Source organism: Betta splendens, chromosome 7, assembly GCF_900634795.4.
Source record: "Betta splendens chromosome 7, fBetSpl5.4, whole genome shotgun sequence".
Classification (NCBI taxonomy): domain Eukaryota; kingdom Metazoa; phylum Chordata; class Actinopteri; order Anabantiformes; family Osphronemidae; genus Betta; species Betta splendens.
Genome location: NC_040887.2, coordinates 15,813,712 through 15,831,932, shown reverse-complemented (window position 1 = coordinate 15,831,932; position 18,221 = coordinate 15,813,712). Strand labels below are relative to the sequence as shown.

The 18,221-nt window shown below is 46.7% G+C and overlaps 1 protein-coding gene across 4 annotated transcripts in view; it reads right to left on the bottom strand.

Annotated features, from left to right (window-relative positions):
• LOC114858423 (nuclear receptor coactivator 3-like) overlaps window positions 1–18,221 on the bottom strand; it is a 40,208-nt gene that overhangs the window by 13,182 nt on the left and 8,805 nt on the right. For 3 of the 4 annotated variants that reach the window (XM_029155625.3, XM_055510225.1, XM_055510224.1), the window contains exons 2-4: window positions 6,881–6,969; window positions 1,641–1,748; window positions 809–969 (exon numbers count right to left, since the gene is read on the bottom strand). In XM_029155625.3, coding sequence (XP_029011458.1) covers window positions 809–969; window positions 1,641–1,729 — 250 coding nt within the window. In that variant the 5' untranslated portion in view covers window positions 1,730–1,748; window positions 6,881–6,969. Of the gene's footprint in view, window positions 1–808; window positions 970–1,640; window positions 1,749–6,880; window positions 6,970–12,610; window positions 12,710–18,221 lie in introns of all 4 variants that reach the window. The other variant, XM_029155624.3, reaches the window with a different exon arrangement.

Genomic DNA, 18,221 nt, shown 5'->3' with positions numbered 1-18,221 from the left:
AAATACATCTGAACGTGTGAGTTTAATCCAACTTTGTCTGCTCCGCCCCGCCGTCACACCTGCAAAATGTCCCATTCTGCAGCTTTTTCAAGTCTTCACTGCAGAAATGTCTTCATGGAGACAGAGCGACAATAACAGCAGCTGTAACCGAACCAATAATTTGGCATTTCAGCTGAATGGATGGGCATGTGATTACCTGCACAAGTCCAATTAAAGAGCCCCCGGCGAGGCCAGCACACAGCTGTGCATGGTCACAACACACACGTATGCATGCGCACACACACACACGTCTCTGTACTTACATCGAAGTGAGGACCTCCATTGCCATTATGTCTTCCGTAGCCCCTTACCCTAACCTTAACCATCACAACTAAAGGCAGACGTCCAACCTTTGCTCTAATCTGAACCAAAACTCAATTCTAACCTCAGCCCTAAAATCACATCTTAACCCTCAACCTTTAAAAAATGAGGACCGCCAAAATGTCCTCACTTTGATAGGAAAAGACTTTTTTGGTTCTCACTTAAAAGCAAGCGCAAGTACACACACACACACAGGTTGTGAAACTTGTGGGGAGATGAGTGGCTGATTTTTCGCATGTAGTGCATGCATGTTTGCCAGCATGCGCGCGCGCGTGTGTGTGTGTGTGTGTGTGTGTGTGTGTGTGTGTGTGTGTGTGTGTGTGTGTGTGTGTGTGTGTGTGTGTCTGAGGCTCTAACTCTCAGCTGTCTCTCCCTCCTCACACCTGATTGCCTACATCCACCTGTCCATCTCAGGGCCCCTGGATCTCACACCGCCGTGTCCACTCACCCTGCTCTTTGATCTGGCGAATCTGGCGCACGGTCTCTTTGAGAATGGCACATTTGTCTGGTTTGACGTTGAAGCTGTCGATGTCACTGAGGTTGGCAGAGATCAGCTCCGCCAGCTCCTCTATGTATTTGCTTTCCTGCTCCCGTCGCTTCCTCTCACACCTGCACAGATGAGCATGAAGAGATTAGAGCACAAACACAAATTTCTCAAACTACCATAGAATTTCTTATCCAATAACTGGCAACAATGTAAAGTGAACAGAAACTGAAGCTAAACCTCTTTCACACCTATATCTTAGCTGACACATCTCTTCCACCCACCGACCCAGCGGTGCAGTTTCTATTCATGTGGAAGTTTTCTTTTTTTGTGTTCTACTACAAATAATGAAAACACATAACAACAAATCAACCAAAATGAATCTTAAACTAGTCTGTAAAAAGCTAAGCTACCTGGCTATGGACACCAGCTAATATACAGTAGCTCCAACAGGAAATGTGTTTGAGTCTGCTTTTTTCTGTCCATTTTGTTTAGTTTGAGACCACGTGCACATAATGTTTATGTTTCAAAATACGAATTATGTATCTGACAAAGATCCAATAAAAACTAAAATGTGTAATGCACTTTTGATTTGAATAAACTGTGCAGGCATATTTTATTGAACGTTATATCGAGTTTAAACTCAAATAAACCTTGAACCTCACAGTTTGGTTTTTACTCATCACAGCATACGTCAATTAAAAAAATGGCCACATGGCTCGAGTTAAAGGAACCGCTGACCCAGTAGCCCACATTCCTGCATTTGCCCTCTCCTCTGCTGATCAGTTACACTCACCCCGGACCAGGCGTCTCGCAAGTGGACAGCTTGCGTTTCCGTGTTTCTGAACTGAGAGGCTCCATGGAGTTCTCCCCCAATCCGCTCATCGTGTACACATAGCAGCACCTGAGAAGAAGCACGAGCATCAACAGGCGGAAACATGACATGCACCCAATCAGGCAAGGAATGATGTGGTTCCAGCCTCTGCTAGGGCTAATTGTACAAGGAAGACGTGGCCATCGTCCTTTTGAACCCAGCAAATAAAAGAACTACATAGACGTGGGTTGTAAAGTGAGAAGAGAGCAAAATAGGACACACCAGGCTAAAATATGCTTATATTATGCAAATTGTATTCTACTGGCTTAGACTGACAAACATAAACATGTCTCGCCGACCTCCTCCTCCTCCTCTTTGGAGAAAATGAGTAAGCATGTGAGGTTGTGTTTGTTTGCATGTGTGGGCCGTGGATGTGTTCATCGTACATCCACACACACGCGCAGGATTAGCAGCGTCTCTTATGATAAGCCACGCTGCACAACTAACCCTGTTAGACAGCCGTCTGTCTCCCATAATGCATCACATTTTGTCTCCAGGAAGTGAGCTGATAAAGGTTGTGGGGAGGCAAGGCAGATGGGATGAAAAGGAAAGCGAATAAGAGGAGGAGGAAGAAGAGGCAGAGAAAAGAGGGAAAGAATAGGGGAGGGAAGGCTCTGATTGGTCACTTTGTTTGCCACAGTGACAGCAGCTACTGGGGAAAGGTATGAGGGAGGGAGGGAGGGAAAGGGGATGGAGAGCAGAAATACACTAAGGCTGAGGATATAGAGAGAAAATGCAGAGGAAGAATACAGAGGGGAGGAATCAGAGCGAAAAGAGGTGGAGGCAGTGGAAGGGGGAAGAAAGGGAGATAAAGGAGGAGGCAAGAAGGAGAACAGCTGAGAGGAGGAGGAATCCGTAACATCCACACTGTCTGCCGTGTGTTCTGAATGCACGCGTGGTGCACAGAGTGGGCTGAAAGCCTTCCGTACCCCTCTTAACCTTCACAGCCAGAGCAGCTTTTTGATTCCATTGATTACATGGTTATCCTCTGACCAGGGCACTGCCTTTCCTGCATAGCAAATCAGGCCAACGGCAGGGGAGAGATGCCGGCCCGTTATTTAATCATCAATGCACCATCGTCTCAGGATCCGACTTGTGAGATCAGAGCCGTTCACGGAAACGTGTGATTAGGTTTGGGGTCTTTTTGGAGGGAGAACGAGCCGCTCTTCAGCCGCGTTCTCGAAACAGAATCATATGTGCCTGAAACAAGCAGTAAATACGTCCACTGATTGAGACAGAATCAATATCAGGGCTGCTTTCATGCATGTCTTCAAGACCAGGTGAAGCACGAGTGTATTCCCTTAGAAGACAACAACAGGGAATACTCTTCTAAAATAGATGCTGTGAAGACGTGCCGAACCTCTTGCTCAATCCCTGCTGCTTTTAAATTTCTCTTTTAATCCCTCCCCTGAGTCCCTCCCATCTGACTGTCTGTCTGACTGTCTTCTTGTCTTTGTCTGACTGCCTTCCTGCTCCTCTTTAAGTCTGCCTCCCCGCGTACCTGTCTGCCTGACTCCACGTCTGCCGCTCGTCGTCAGACAAAACCCCCGCTTGCTGCTGTCTGATGAAACCTACCATGAGGGAAACAAGGAGCAAAGGAGGCAAAAAGCTGAGAGGGGGAGGTACAAAGTCACAGGTTTCAGATCACGGAGAGCCAAAGCAAAGTGTTTGAGTGAAACTCCGTCTTTGGTCCTCAGCTGATGGAGCCCGCCCGCCCGCCAGCCTATTGATGGAGTTCTCAAAGGGGGAGTTGCTCTAATTGTGGAGTGAATGGTGGCCCAGAGAATGGCTGATTAGGAGGCTGCTGAATGCCCCAGGGAAATGGGTCACCTCCAGCCCGACGCAGGCCGCCCGCTTTTTCAGTGCAGGGAGAAAGTCAATTACACGCCACAGGCAGTGGGGCCTGGTGGCAGAGAGGCAGCGGGGCTGTGGTGGGCACAATACAGCAGCAGGGGGCAGTGGGAATGAGATGTGTAATAAGGGAGGGTGATGGCACTATGGGACAGCAAGATGGGCGTCGACGGCAACGTGGAGCGAGCCTGAGCCCCGGCGAGAGAGCGAGGGTAGAGCAGAAAGTTACAGTAGGTCGGTGAGAGCACTGAACTAGCCACAGTGCAGGACTGCCGTTATAACAGCACCATAACAGCAAAAAATGCATCAACATATAAACATACATATTAGCTTTCAGCAGCAGGCTGAGCTGCTTTAACGTCAGGCATTTGTATTATCGTCCTAATGAATTTGACTGAAATTTGAATGAAAGACAACAAGGTCTTTTCTGCTAACACCCAGGCTTCGTGTTGTGATTTATTATATATGTGATGTATAACTGTTGTTACTTCGATGACTGGATGAAACCTCAAACTATTACTAGGTTTGCTACCATGACCAACCTTTATATTACTGTACTTCATGGAAACACACACAAACAACAGCTGTTTTCCGGATCTCTGTTAATGTGAATAAAACGATGACCCTGGAACAGACACTGCCAGGTCACGCAGTCTCCACATTTTGGCTTTAAGTCTATAGACTAAATCAAAAGAATTTACACTAAAGATGAGACGCGAATCAAAAAGAGTCAGAAGAAAAAGTAGGAGGCTGAAAATCCTGGCGGTTGCCGAGCAGCAGCTGCTTGTGGTTCAGCCAAACAGAAAAGAGCGGGTCAAAGGTTCCTTGGCTCAGCAACGAGCAGTCTCAGCAGAATCCCGTTCTCTTCTTCTGAAACAGGTGAGAGTCTCCATGCAGGTAAACAGCACTAAACCCTCACACCACGCAGACTTGAGTTTGTCCTGGTTCTGGACCCTGGTCTCGACTCGCAGCTTTCAGGGAGCTCACCACTTTCACGCTGAAAGCGACCCACATATTTTCTGGGTCGCTACATACATCGCTCAGGTCAACACCGCTGTGGTGTCACCTGGGGTCCCACAGGTCAGAAACCTGCCTGAGACCCTGGGGCCTGAGGCCCGGTGGGTGCACTGAACACCAGGAAAAGACAGACCCACAGGAAACGGCTCGGCTCATAAACAAGGAAGCACCTCAGTTAAATGTACAACCTACAGGACGGTCATGATGTTGAGCTGAGTAGTGACAGATGAGCTCAGAGACCAAACAATTAATCAAGGGTTTCTTTAACAAAGTATCTGTAAAACAAGGCCAGAGGCTTTTATTAAAACGGAATGTATGTAGATTTATTGAAGATCAATAAATCCATTTCCTGCCGAACCTCTGACTTTTCCCGCTCTCTTACTTATTGAGGCCAATGTTTCAATGCATAACAATTTAAATTGCCCGTTTTATGAGTACAGCCTTATGTCATTTAGAAGCAGGTCTATCAGTTAGCAAACATTAGTTTACTTGCATTGGCTGTAGGCTTAGAATTTATTCAATATCAACTCCCTCTTATGATACAATTAATTTTAAAGACGAATCTGGCATCAGGAATCTCACTGGGAGGCAGACAGGCCAAGACGTCCATTTGATTTCTGTGTATTCACTTCATTCTGAATTTTATGACAGTAAAACAAGTGAGTTGTGGTTAAGTGGCCGATTTCCTTAAATCTTAAAATGAAAACCATAATGCTCCTCATGAGGGGAACCATTTCCTTCTAAAAAGGCAGTAACTTGTATTCATTCACAGTCATCTAATAATATCAGTACACTCAAGTATCGATGGTGAGTTAACTCTTACATGCTTGAGGTGAGCTAAATTAAAATCTCTTAAAATGACAAAAATAAAAAAGAGAGTATTGGGAAGAAAGAGAACAAAGTGAAGAGACAACCGATCTCCCATGACACAGTGAGCCATTGTCCCAATGCAACAAACAAGAATGTGTCAGAAGAGAAGAATTACTGGGGCAGATGACGTGAGCAACAACAAATAAATCATAGATCCATTTTTAATCTGTGCTGTGCTTAGTCTCCACACAGGCAGGTTTATTCCTGTCTAAATGTCATTGGAATCGTCCTGGAATCCTACACAAAAGGATTAAGTCAAAGTTTTGGCCTGAGTCAGCGTGGAACTAAAACACATATCTCACTGGGAGAGCTGTTGTTACAGTAACGGGCTGTTATCTGCATAAATAGCATAAAGTAATGCTGAGATGGCAGAAATGGGCTGCCATCAAACTTACTGTTTGCCTGACATGCACCTTTGCTTTCCCCATGTTTCTACTCCCTTTTCTTTTGGGGGGGACTTAATGAAGGCAGGCGGTCTGGACTAGGGTTAGCAGAGGGTATGATCAGGATGGGTGATGCGAATAGCTACGCTGGTGCCTACTCTGAATGCTCGCCAGCCGCTCTTCTATCATTTCTGTTGACTAAATAGTGGCTCACAGCCCCAGTCAGGCCACGTCCACGCACTCTAATGCCACAGAAGACACAAGTACTACTACGCTTTGAGTCCTCGGTCAACAATTGGCAGAACTGACGTATTCAACCAGTTCAATCTTTGCTAAAGTAGTTTTGGGTAGACGGACTGTAGCCAGTAGTTCTGCATCAGTGCCCTTTACCAAACAGTCATCTTCAAGTTTCTGCACAGTGTAAGCATGTGTCTTGTATGTATACAAACGTTTGAAGCTTGGACTTTGTATGAACAAACCAGATGTTTCCTGACACGCTTTCTCAACCGTTATGCTGATGATCAGCCCAAAGAATGTCAATGTCCATATCTGGGACAGCAGAAGTAAGTCTGCAGCACGTCTGCAGAGGCATGTGTGAGAAAGCACGTGACCCCCACAGAATGTGTGGTTTGGTTAAGTCTGGCACCACCAGTGTGTGAGTGCGCTTGTGTGTGTACTGTTGTCACCAGCAGACAGGGCTAAAAGATTAATGCTCTCTCGCAGCCTCTGTGGCAGGTAGAGCACAAAGAATAATTTGATTTCTCCTCCTGTCTCCTTGCTGTCTTCCCACTCTTCATTTTCTCATCTGCCTGAAAATCATGTACTCAACCCTCTTTGTTTCCCTCTTGTTGTTATCACCAGCAGCATCCTTTCTCCTCCCTTAAAAACCCAAACCTCTCTCCATAAAACACACACTGTTTTTGGAGTTCAGGTCAGGAGGATGTTGCAAGAATGTGGCAACAACAAGAAACTGTCTAGCAAAGCACTCGACCTGAACTCAACAGACGGTTACCATGCCAACCGCATGGGATGTTAGCCCACCTTGTGACGGTGCAGGGATGATGGACGATCAGATCCTGTCTTCCCCTCACTGTGGGGAGGTTGTCTTTATGCTGACTGGTCAGCGTAGTCTGGAAAGGAAAAGGAAAAGACAGAAAAAAAGTTTAAGAATCATAACCAGTCAACTCCAGTATGGGTGTATTAATGGACAAGCAGCTTAATAATCAGCGGCCTGAGGAAAATGCGCAGGAAGATGCATTACTCAGCCTAATGAGCACAAGAGAGTGCGTGGGATCTGTGCTCACTACATGCTTTTGTCTTCATTACATTGTGGCTCCTTTGCATTTGCATTAACACACAGACCGCTCCCACAGCCAAGAGCAACCACGCACACGCGCACACACAAAGAGATGTTGAGATACAAGCTTCACAGGAAACCGAATGGTCGACACGTAAAATGTAAGACAGCACATGGTCCACAGTTCAGCCAGTTGCTCTGACTAGAAAAGGTAAAAGAAAGTGCTTCCATATCTCTTCTGCTGAATGTGAAGCCCAGATCCATAAGAGTGGGTTTAACATCAAGCCTTTATTGGCAGCTATCTCCTGAGCTTTATGGACTCTTAAAGGAGTAGAAGTACAGAAACAGACTATTAGGCTGGATCGCTGCTCTAATCCCCAAAGCACATAATAGCTTCATTTGTGTCCATTTAGATCCTGATAAAAAATAATGCGTGCATGCATCTGGTTACCATGAGTTGTTGTAGTAGCTCAAGTGTTCTGTCTGAACAATCATAAGAGTATCCCATGGGGGTAAAGAGTGTGTAACCATGGAGAATGCAGGGCGTTTCCATGACACCCTGTCATCCATGAGGCACGCCGTCAGGATGTCTCATGTTCATCTGCCTGTGCAGCCTGTGTGTGTGTGTGTGTGTGTGCGTGTGCGTGTGTGTGTGTACAGTGGGTTTACGCTCGTTTTTATAAAGATGTGCGTTACATCGGAGCCCACATGTTTGTGTTGTATGAGCAACATTACAGATAGCATGCCATCGTATGTGTGTTTACGTGTGCGTCAGCCTGCGCCTTCGCACCATCCTGTCTGCGACCTGACCGCTGGCTGCACCCGTGATTGGGAGCAGATGGGGGCTGCGGGTGTGTGTGTGTGTGTGAGGAGAAAGAGGGAAGAGGAGTAATGGGGGGTAGGGGTGTGTGCTCTAGTTTGGGTGATGTATGGACTCACACTCACACAAAGACCCCCCTTCAACTGATGTGTTTCCCATTAATTGAAAGGGGAGAAAAATTAAGCCGGTGAATGGCTGCTTAAGCAGGAAGAATTTATAGCTCCGCTGTGACGAAGAGTAACTGACTCGAATTTTTGTGCAAAAGTTTGAGAAAAACAAAAAATAAAAGTAGTGCTGTGCAGCGCGTGAAGAAGAGAGCCTTCAGTGTGATCATCACTGCTCTTTGTGCTCACTTTGACACAGCCATGAAAACCAGAGTGAATGAAATGGTTGTTAACAGCAGGCGCTGCTCATACCCACATAAAGCCTTGAATATAAAAGCTCTGAATGAGCTTAAGATGCAGAGGTTGTGTGAATAGTGAAATGTTAAACTCGCAGTTGCACGGGTCTTTTCACAGTCCACTCTCCTCCTCTCCTCCCTCGTCCTCTTGAATTACTGGCCACCAGAGAGATGAGCATCCTTTCACCATATGCATGTTTGCGTTTATTCAATGCACTTCAAGTGAGGAAATAAATATCTTGCGCAACATCTTGTTACGGCAAAAACAGGGTTTTACGAAGGTGCCGTAAAGATGGAGCCAGAGTTCATAGTTTCCAGAAGTCGTTAACTTTCTGCACTAGGCAGTTTATTATCAACGGTCGCGAGGAGCGGATGTAAATGACGCCGAACTTATCTTTGCATTTCAGAGCGGCGCACACATCAGGGACTGTTAAGGATGCTGATTTAACTCAGAAGGCACTTTGTTTTGACTTTTGAGGTTTCCTTCTTCCTTGTTAAACGATACTGCAGAACTCCCATATGAGGGGTACTGGAACTATCAACTCAAAGCCAATTTGTGATTGTGACTCATCTTTGTCCGATAGCGGAGGCCTTGCATGCACCACATGTTGCATGATAGCGGTGCCTTCTCAAAGCTGCTCATTCTCCAGCTACGTGCAGCTCAAATGATACATGGTCACTTCCTCGACAGGTATAAAGTGGCACACAGCCAATAAACAGGCTTGATTATTGTCTGTCACATTCATCTACAACAGGAAGTACAGGGACAGTCACATGTGGCTGTCACCTGTGTTTGTCAGTGCAAAAACAATCAGGTAACAAAGTCCACTTCAATCTGGACTGAGATGGGATGAATCAGTCAGCAAGTGATGTTTGTCAAGCAGAGAATAAGACACAGGCTGAATTATTCAAAAGCTTCTCAAGGAGAATCCCTTTATCTTTTATTGCTGGGATCACAGGGCAAACACGTGAACTATGCTGGAATGCTTGACTGGCCAGTGCAGCTCACCAGATGACACGGGCGCTGCAGCAGAAAGCAAAAGTTCCTTACTCCAAAACAACGGCGTGCGGGTGCCCCTTGTTGCCTCATTAGCTATTCTGGTTTTTAGTAGTTTATGAGAATGTGGTAGACGATGTTGGCAATTTCAGACAGCTGTGTTAAAGTCAGCGTAGATGTAAAAAGTGTAACAAACCCAAATGTGGCCCATAATCATGGTGCGAACGGCAACATTAGGCCTGAAAGCTTTGGGCTCATCCTTTACCAACATTTAATATTTTATTATTAAAAGTAAATGAGGTGAATGACAGTGACTTTAGACCACCACAGTCTAATAAAAGGCTGGTGTTACAAAGTGATTTGTACTTCTTTTGACTTGGTTTAAACAAACATTCCCCAATACTAAACATAGCAGCTAATGATATAATGGTGATTTTAAGTTAGAGCCATATATATTATTTTCCTGCGTTCACCCAGGATGTTTCACGCCACACATACAAGAACATTGTGCATTAAGTGTGTGTGTGTGTGTGTGTGTGTGTGTGTGTGTGTGTGTGTGTGTGTGTGTGTGTGTGTGTGTGTGGAGAGTTTGAGTGACTCTGCTTTAGTTCTGCTTCGCCCAGACAGATCCCTGCAACAAATCCCGCACTCATACTGGAGCGAAAACGGAGCCAAGCCACATCTTGGCACCTTGCTTCCCCTTAAACAAATCAGGCCACAGAGGCTAATAAAAAAACCATAAGAGTCCAAAGCTCCACAGACGAGGGGGTACCAAAGAGGGGAGCAGCGCTCAGCTCCCCCCTCTCCATCTGAAACAAACTCAAAAGACACGACAGAGCTTTTCAGCTCAAACAAACCGTGCCAGTCTCTCCACGGTCTCCATCATCCTCACTCTCTTTGCGCTACTGTTAAATACTGCTTTGTGGCTATATTGTTCATTACCAGCTTTGCTAAAGAAGAAAAAGTCACTCCATGAAAACAAATTGCTCAGTTCAGTAACAAAGTGCAAGTGAACGTTCCTTCTTTAGACCAATTACAGCTTCAAAGTGCACACTTCAGACAGGGAACAGAGGGAGCGGAGGATGGAGAGAAGCAGAGGAAATGGGCCGACATGGGCCTGACGGGTGTAGAGCTGAACGTCATCCAGCCATCCAGGGGCACGTCTGCCGCACGCTGCCATCAAACCTATTTACATATTCAAAAAAGGAAAGAGGCGTCGTTTGCATGACTCATCCTTTCCAAGAAGGTAGAAGAAACACAAGTCGCAGCGCACAGCCACCTACCACCGCACACAACCAGATCTAGAGTCAGGAAGTCAACTCAGACGACAAACCTGAGGAAGAACCAACCCCAGAACAGAAAAAAAGAGAGATTACGTTTTTTTCAATAGCTTGAGGCCACTTTAAAATGACTTTACCATGCAACATCTGTTTTGAGTACCAGCTGACACTCAATGTAATAAAACAGGCAATTTTCTTCTTTTCAAATTCACCGAGAATAAATACTATAAGAAGATCAAAAAAATGAAGGGATCACTGCACACACGCACTGCTGCTGCTCAGGGCTGCTTTATTTCTGCTCATACTATTCTTGCTACAGACGAACATAGTTGTTGTTGAACCAAGTGCCAGCTGAGCAACTGTGGTCTAGTGAACTTATTGGGATATTTTCTGTGTTACTTGGTCAAACGTTGAGGGGATAAATGTATACGGCCTAATTTATTACATCCCAAGTAGCAAGTAATTGTTGGCTGTAGTTAGGTTTCACTGGTGTTTTGTTGTGGAGAGTTTGACCAGGGGTTGAGGACACACAATCCAGATGAAAGGTGTCAGTGGAAGAGGCTAATAATCGGTGGAAACCAGCAACCTATAGAAATCTGCGTTTGGCCTCATTTAGCATGCGAGCACAGTTTGCACGGCGTGCGTTACGTTTCTCCTTTATGCAACTTGCTCCAAATCAGCCACCATTTTATACTTGTGCTCCCCTGAGTAACAGCAGCCATCTGGGCACAAGTACATGTCACATGCCTCTTAGATGCATTCAACAGAGGTGCAAACACAACCACTGCAATGGGAAAAAAACATGATAGCAGTGTTGTGGTGGATTTGATGCTTCTTTAAAGCCCGTGTCGACAGGTAAGTGAGGTGGTGATGTGAGCGATCTTGCTTCTGCAGCTACAAAGCTGAAACCACACCCATGTAGTAGCATCTGTGTAATGTTTCTCATTGGAGTAGACAGAGTTAATTTTTTCCTTTAATTTGTAACCAGTCAACACAGTTGTTTTAACAGGAACTTTGCAGCTTGATTAACTTGCTATCGATGCAAGTGTTGACAGTGTGTTTGTGTGTACAGTAAATTAGTGCACAACAATCAACTGCAGGTACAAACACTCAAGTCTCGGTTGCCTTCTCAAACTTGCACAACAAGAACAAGTTTGTGTCTGCTGTGAACAAATGGATCCTGCTCCTTCACTTGAACCCGGCCACATGCCGAACATGTGCGTACGGTGGAGACGCGGAGAGGCCGCACGAAGGAATGCGCACAGACTCGTGAATTAAGCGCCGCACGGCCAATAAACAGGCCTGGCGAGATGCGGCCAGCGAACCCCACGTGTCCTCGTTCACCTGCTGCTGAACCAGGAAGAAAACGCTGAGCGCGTGTGTCGTGAGGACGCCTCGGCGTCAGGACGTGCGGAGTGAGACGCGTATGGGCCCCACATGGCTGCATAGTTTAAAAAAGGTCTGCCATTATAAAACAGACAAGCATTTCTGCGAGCTAATTACCGCTGGATCAGGAACCAAGGCTGTCAAATCCAAGAGCAACAAGTGACTGGAGCTTTAGCAAATACCGAAAACGCTCTTCTCACCTAAATTAGTAAGAAAGAAGCCTCACGGAGAAGAAAGACATTCTGAACAGTAAGACTGAATGCGATGAGATTATATAATGAAATAGGCAGAGAAATATTAGACAGTAAATTAGAAAGTAAATATGAATGTATCATTTGGTTTGGTCCTGCTAGCTATAAAATAAAAAAAGAACAAACTATAAAATACTTGAGCACAAAGACGCCAAGCTGTTTACGAGGGACTGGTCCATCACACTTTGTTTGTTGGTTTACTTTGTAATATGATAAGAAATTTACTGTCTTTTGGTTTTTGGACTGAAGCTAAGAAACTGTCTAAACAATTTGTGTTTTCATCGTTCAAACAAGACATTCTACATTCACGGGACGCGAGTCTACCACTGCAGTAACTCACCTGGATGCTGTGTAAGTAGTGACCAGGAGTGTCCCATGCCAAAAGTCAGCTCTGAGGGCGAGATCGCGTGTGAGAGCCACTACATGGAACCTGGTGGCGCTGACAAAGAATAAAGGAAAGGGAGTGTGGCATCAGCTGGAGGGAACAGTACGTCACCGTACGTAGAGGTGTTTCTCTGGCACCGTAATTGCATGCAGATAAAGCCTGAGCTCTTCACTGGCGAGAGAGAGCTGTTCGTGAGTGTGTGTGTGTGTGTGTGTGTGTGTGTGTGTGTGTGTGTGTGTGTGTGTGTGTGTGTGTGTGTGTGTGTCTTTCTTCACTATGGTCTCAGTGAGAGAACACCATCTTCTCCTCCACCTTTACTTTTCTCATCACGCCTGCTTTCTCTACGGTGACAGCGAGGAAGCAGATTTACCACATAAACCCCTCCTCCTCCCTCTATTTATTTACTCAGAGTCCAAAAACTGCACAGCACAGGGGAAAAAAATGAAGGAGGGTGAGAAGGGTGGAGAAGGAAGGGAAAAAGAAAAAGGGGGTGGGCAGAAGCGCAAACATGCAACACAGGTTTGCTGCACACACGTGGAGGGGACGCGCACGCATGCAGCTGCACACGCACAGACACACACGTACACACTCTCCTGCTGGAGCATCTAAATCACATTAGCTGCCTGCCTGCCATCCATCACTCCCACAGACAAAAGCAATGGCGGAGAGGCAGGGAAGGTGCACGGCAACATGCAGAACCACCCACCAACGAGCGGACGCGCTCGGAAACCAGACGACAGCGCGGCGCGCGCACACACGCGCGCACACACACACACACACACACACACACACACAGAAATCAACCTGCATTTACTGGCGTGCTCATCAGTGTCAGTGCTCATCAAGCGTGCGCTCAGGGATCCGCTCACTTGCTTCTGTGTTGCAACTGCTGCTGTACGCTTGGCGGAGTAGAATTAACATTACAGAAAATCAACTGTTTTTATGATAATGCGAGAAAAAATATACACGGCTGCTTTAAATATTTAAAATGGAAGCATCAGCAGAGTGACATGTCCTTTTTTCTGTCTGTTTCAATCTCCTTATCCATTACAGAGGGATGGGGCCCTTATCTAAGTGTGTGTGTGTGTGTGTGTGTGTGTGTGTGTGTGTGTGTGTGTACGCAAATATTTGTTGGAGCAGCCTTTTGTCTTTATGGAGTTTCGGGTGCATGTCAGTGGGGGGGCTCCTTACCTAATGTGAAACATGGTGACTGTGTGTGTGTGTGTGTGTGTGTGTGTGTGCATCTTATCTAATGGCCTACCTCTGGGGTTAGTAATTGACAGGGGAGAAGGAGGCGCGGAGGGAGAAGTGAAGTTTTCGGGGAGGCAGCAGCAAGTTGACGCGTGCTCCGTACGCTATGAGACCATATGGTGCCCGCTGTGCATGGAGGCCGTCTCTCCCAGCGCTCCCCCTCCCCTCCCCTCCCCTCCCTGGTTAACTCAATAACATCCACAGCCTCTTCTTTTAACTCGCTGTTTTCACTGGCAGATAAAGCAAGGAAAAAAAAAAAATCTCTCTCCTGCACAACTGGCTCTGGCACTTGTCTCCTCCACGCCTCTCACCGCCGTGCGCTGCGGCATGCAGCCGTGCCCATTGGACCTGCACGTACGCAGCGCAAAGGTGTGAGGGGATGGAACGGCTTCCTGAAGCCTCACTGCACACTTGTGAGCAGCGACAATTAGAGCGGGCGGTCGGCCGCGCTGCGTGTCCGCCGAGCGGCTCGCGACCCGAAGCAGCCGCCGCACGGGCGTCCACGGCGGCGCGCGCGGCGTCAGAGCGGCGAGTGAGAGGAGCTGCTCTTTTAGTTGGATCGTGAAATCATTTAAAAACGCACACACGCTCGCAAGCAAAACACACTCCCCCTCCACCCCCCTGAAGCCGTTTGATGTGTAATGAGAGAAACCATTAGCAGTAAAAATGGGCTCTCCCCGCCCTGCTGCTCAGCACATCTTAGTCAGAGCCACAGTTACATGTCTATTTATACATTCTCTCGTCTTTAGATTCGCTTCTTTTCTAACAAGGAGATGTCTGAGTCTGAGAAGCACAGTCAAGGAGACTGCATTCCTCCTGCCTTCACTGCTTCTCTCCCTCTGTGTCCACCCCCCCTCCCCCCCCAGTCGCCCGTCTACTCCCTCTCTATATAGCTCTTTCCTGCTCTATGCCTCCCTCCATTTCACTCTCTCTCTCTCTCTCTCTCTCTCTCTCTCGCTCACTCACATTCTCATCAGGCGATATGCAGCAAGGCAGAAATTCATCTGGGGATATGAAACACGGAGATTGTTTGGACTGAAAGAGAGCAAAACAAGAGCGAATAATAGACTATTGGTGAATGAGAGGAGGAGGAAAAGACAAGGCAGGGAGAAAAGAGAGGGGGAGAGAAAAGGGGAAAGAGGAGGGGTGGGCTGGCGAGAGCGGCATGCAGCGACCAGGAGGAGGAGGAGGAGGAGGAGGAGGAGGGGGGAGAGGCTTGCTCTCGCTACAGCAGTGGGCGTTCCTCTCCCTGTTCCTGTGAGGTCAAAAGTTTACAGTGGTTTTAATTTCACCTTTCCACAGCCAATCACAGCACGTCTCACGCTGCTGCAGGAACTTTGACCCACTCGAAGATTTTGATTGTAAATATCTGAAAATCACCTCGGTTTCACAATAAACTCCGCTTTTCCCCACTGGTGTTTATTTATTTAGTCCACATTTTCCCCTTTTATCTGAAAGCCCCTAATCACGCAGGAATTCGGAAAGGGAGGACTTTATTTGTTCATTTTGCATTCCCCATGCTGTTTACCAGCAGCCTGCGTAACATAAGCACTGACCTCTACTCTACAAAATAACGATGGTTCACATCAGAGGACACGAGAAGCTGTTTGGCGTGAGGTCAGTAACATGGTAATGACATCTTGGCCAAACGCAGGCTAATTTGCATCCCTGCCTTCGGTTGCCTCGTAGACGAGCTTCCTGGACGGTTCTGTTTACAACCCTGCCCACTCCGCTTCCTGTCCCCCTCCGCTTTCGGCTGCAGAACACTGAGCAGCTTTCAGTCTGACTGTACTCTACGCGTGTGCTTATGAGGGGGGAGGAGGCTACAGTTGGATCATAGCATTAGAGAGGGGAGGGGCCGCTCTGCAAATAGAGTGAGCAGAGAGTCAGCATGGCTGGCGACAGTAAGTAGAGTGGCTTCAAGCCTCTTGTTAGGAGACTGGGCTGTGTGTGTGTGTGTGTGTGTGTGTGTGTGTGTGTGTGTGTGTGTGTGTCCGTAGCTTCTTCATGATTGTCTGTGTGCACATGTGGGTGTTTGATTAATTAACAGCCGTGGTCATTGAAGAAGCTCCCTGTTGTTCCATTCTCCCCACACATCAGCTGCACAAATGCCCCTCCATCCCCCAACCCCACCTTGCACCCCCCCCTCGCTCCCACATCCACCTGACTGCGATAATAAGGCGCACACATCTGCACGAGAGCAGCAAGCTGTGAATCAAGTGTGTGCGGACGAAGTGTGGACAGAGCAGACGTAAGGAGATCTACGTCCCCCCTCCACCTGTAGCCGACTCTGTGGCCTCTCGGGGGCTGTGCTTCCATCCAACCCGACACGCAGGAAAAAGAAACAGGACTGGAGGAAAACACAAGTCTGTCTACGCCAAAGGCTATTAAAAACATAAATCAATAGGTCCCACTGTCACGAAAGCTCCATCCAACATGCACTGATCTGCTCTGCGGTTAGAGCCGAGACAGAAACAGTCCTCATCAAATGCAAGTTCTGTCACAAAGTTGTGAAGCTCTTTAAAAACAATTAATTACAGTTGTGACCCTTCTTAACATGCAAGTTCAATTCAAACTTCAAAGCAGTGTGAGCTGGTCACAGGTTAGCGACAGGCTAACACGTTATCAGTTCCAGTCTATTCATTGGACGACTCCAGCCTATGTGTCAAATCACTTAAATTTTAGACTTCATTTATTTAGAGAACAACATATTGTGGAAAAAATATAACAGTATTTACTTATAAATAATTAATATAAATAATTTGTGCAAAAAGTGAACGTTACACAGTGAAAAAGTGTGAGCCAAGGCCCCCGTATTAGTTAAAGTGAAAACCCCCAGTGTCTCCTCTCTCTCTGTTCCCTCAGCTTTTCTTCTGTTGTGCAGAAGAAACAAACTGAAAATCGAACCCACACCCAGGATCTTACTTGTACTGCTGGTAAATAAATCACAGACCCTTAAAGTGCTGGAAGCAGACGCAGGCTTCACAGCCTAATCACAACAGCAACAAGCCTGCCCTCAACTCCTCCGGCTATATTTCTGTTCTTTTGTTCAGCTGAAGTCTGTCAGGACAAAGGTTAAACGCAGAGAAGTCACAAATTAGTCCTTTGCTAGTCAGAGTTGAATATATGTGTGTGTTCCAGTAATGTGGTGTCAAGAGGAGCACTTAAAGCCTCCACAGGTTTGAAACAGGCAGAAACGCAAATCATTAAAACGGTGAGAACAAACAGGGATTTGTTGAAGTTTTCTCACATGTGCACAGTTGGCCAATTATTGTGTGTTTGGAAGTATGAGAGTGGATGCAGCCCCGAGCCATTCTACCACACAAACACACAGTGTTGGGAGGGTGGTGATCCCAGACATTTAATAAATGCCTACATTCACACAGCAAAAACGTGTGGGGGGGACTCAACGTCCACTTCCATTCTTCAGGATAAGGCTTCCTTCAAGCACTGGGCCGATCGAAGCGTTTAACACTCGGCTGCTGGATTTAAGGCAGGCAACTTATGAAGCCACAGTGGCCTTTTAGTTGGTTTCAGCCACGATTATTGTTGCGGTAACACAGAAGATGCTGAGATGCAGCACAAAACAAGGTCTGATTAAAGTTTCACAAACTGCTCATTTGTGAAGCCCTCAGACCAGAACAAACAACAGTGATGAGCCGGAGCCGACCAGAACTTGTGGACTGCGCCACTCGGTAAGTTTAAATACTGTAACACACTTCTGGTAGATTATGGATGACCAGATTTACGAGAGAGTTTGAATGAATCATCGAATGTCAAAATATAACAAAACTGAATATAAGTAGAAATAGAATTAAACATACATTAATTAAAGACGGCTGCAGTGTTTTGAGAGCTTCATGTTTGACCTTTCAAGCTCACGCTTCCTCTTCCCATTGTTTATTACTGTTTGGACCTGGGTGCCGGCCGTGGACACTGGGTCCGTGCACGCCAGGCGGCTCAGGTGAAAGACTTCCCAACGCTACACACCACATTCTGCATGACACTTTGTTCTTTGCTGAACTCAACTGACCAGAACTAAAGGTCGACCTACAAGTATCCTCCAGGTAAATTATTAATGACTTGTGTTCTTTCTCTCCCCGCCTGCCTTCGTAGGTCCTCTCTTTCTGACTGTTGTTTTCTTAGGCCGCCTCCCTCTCATCATTTCGTCCTCCCCTTCTCCTCCCCTCCGCCTGCTCCGAATTCTCTCTCCCTCCTTTTCTCTAAGTCCAGCGTGGAGTTGGTGTTATTTTTAGCCCTGCTAAGATAGGGAGAGAGATCGCACCAACGCACACTCTCCACGAGGCCTTCACTG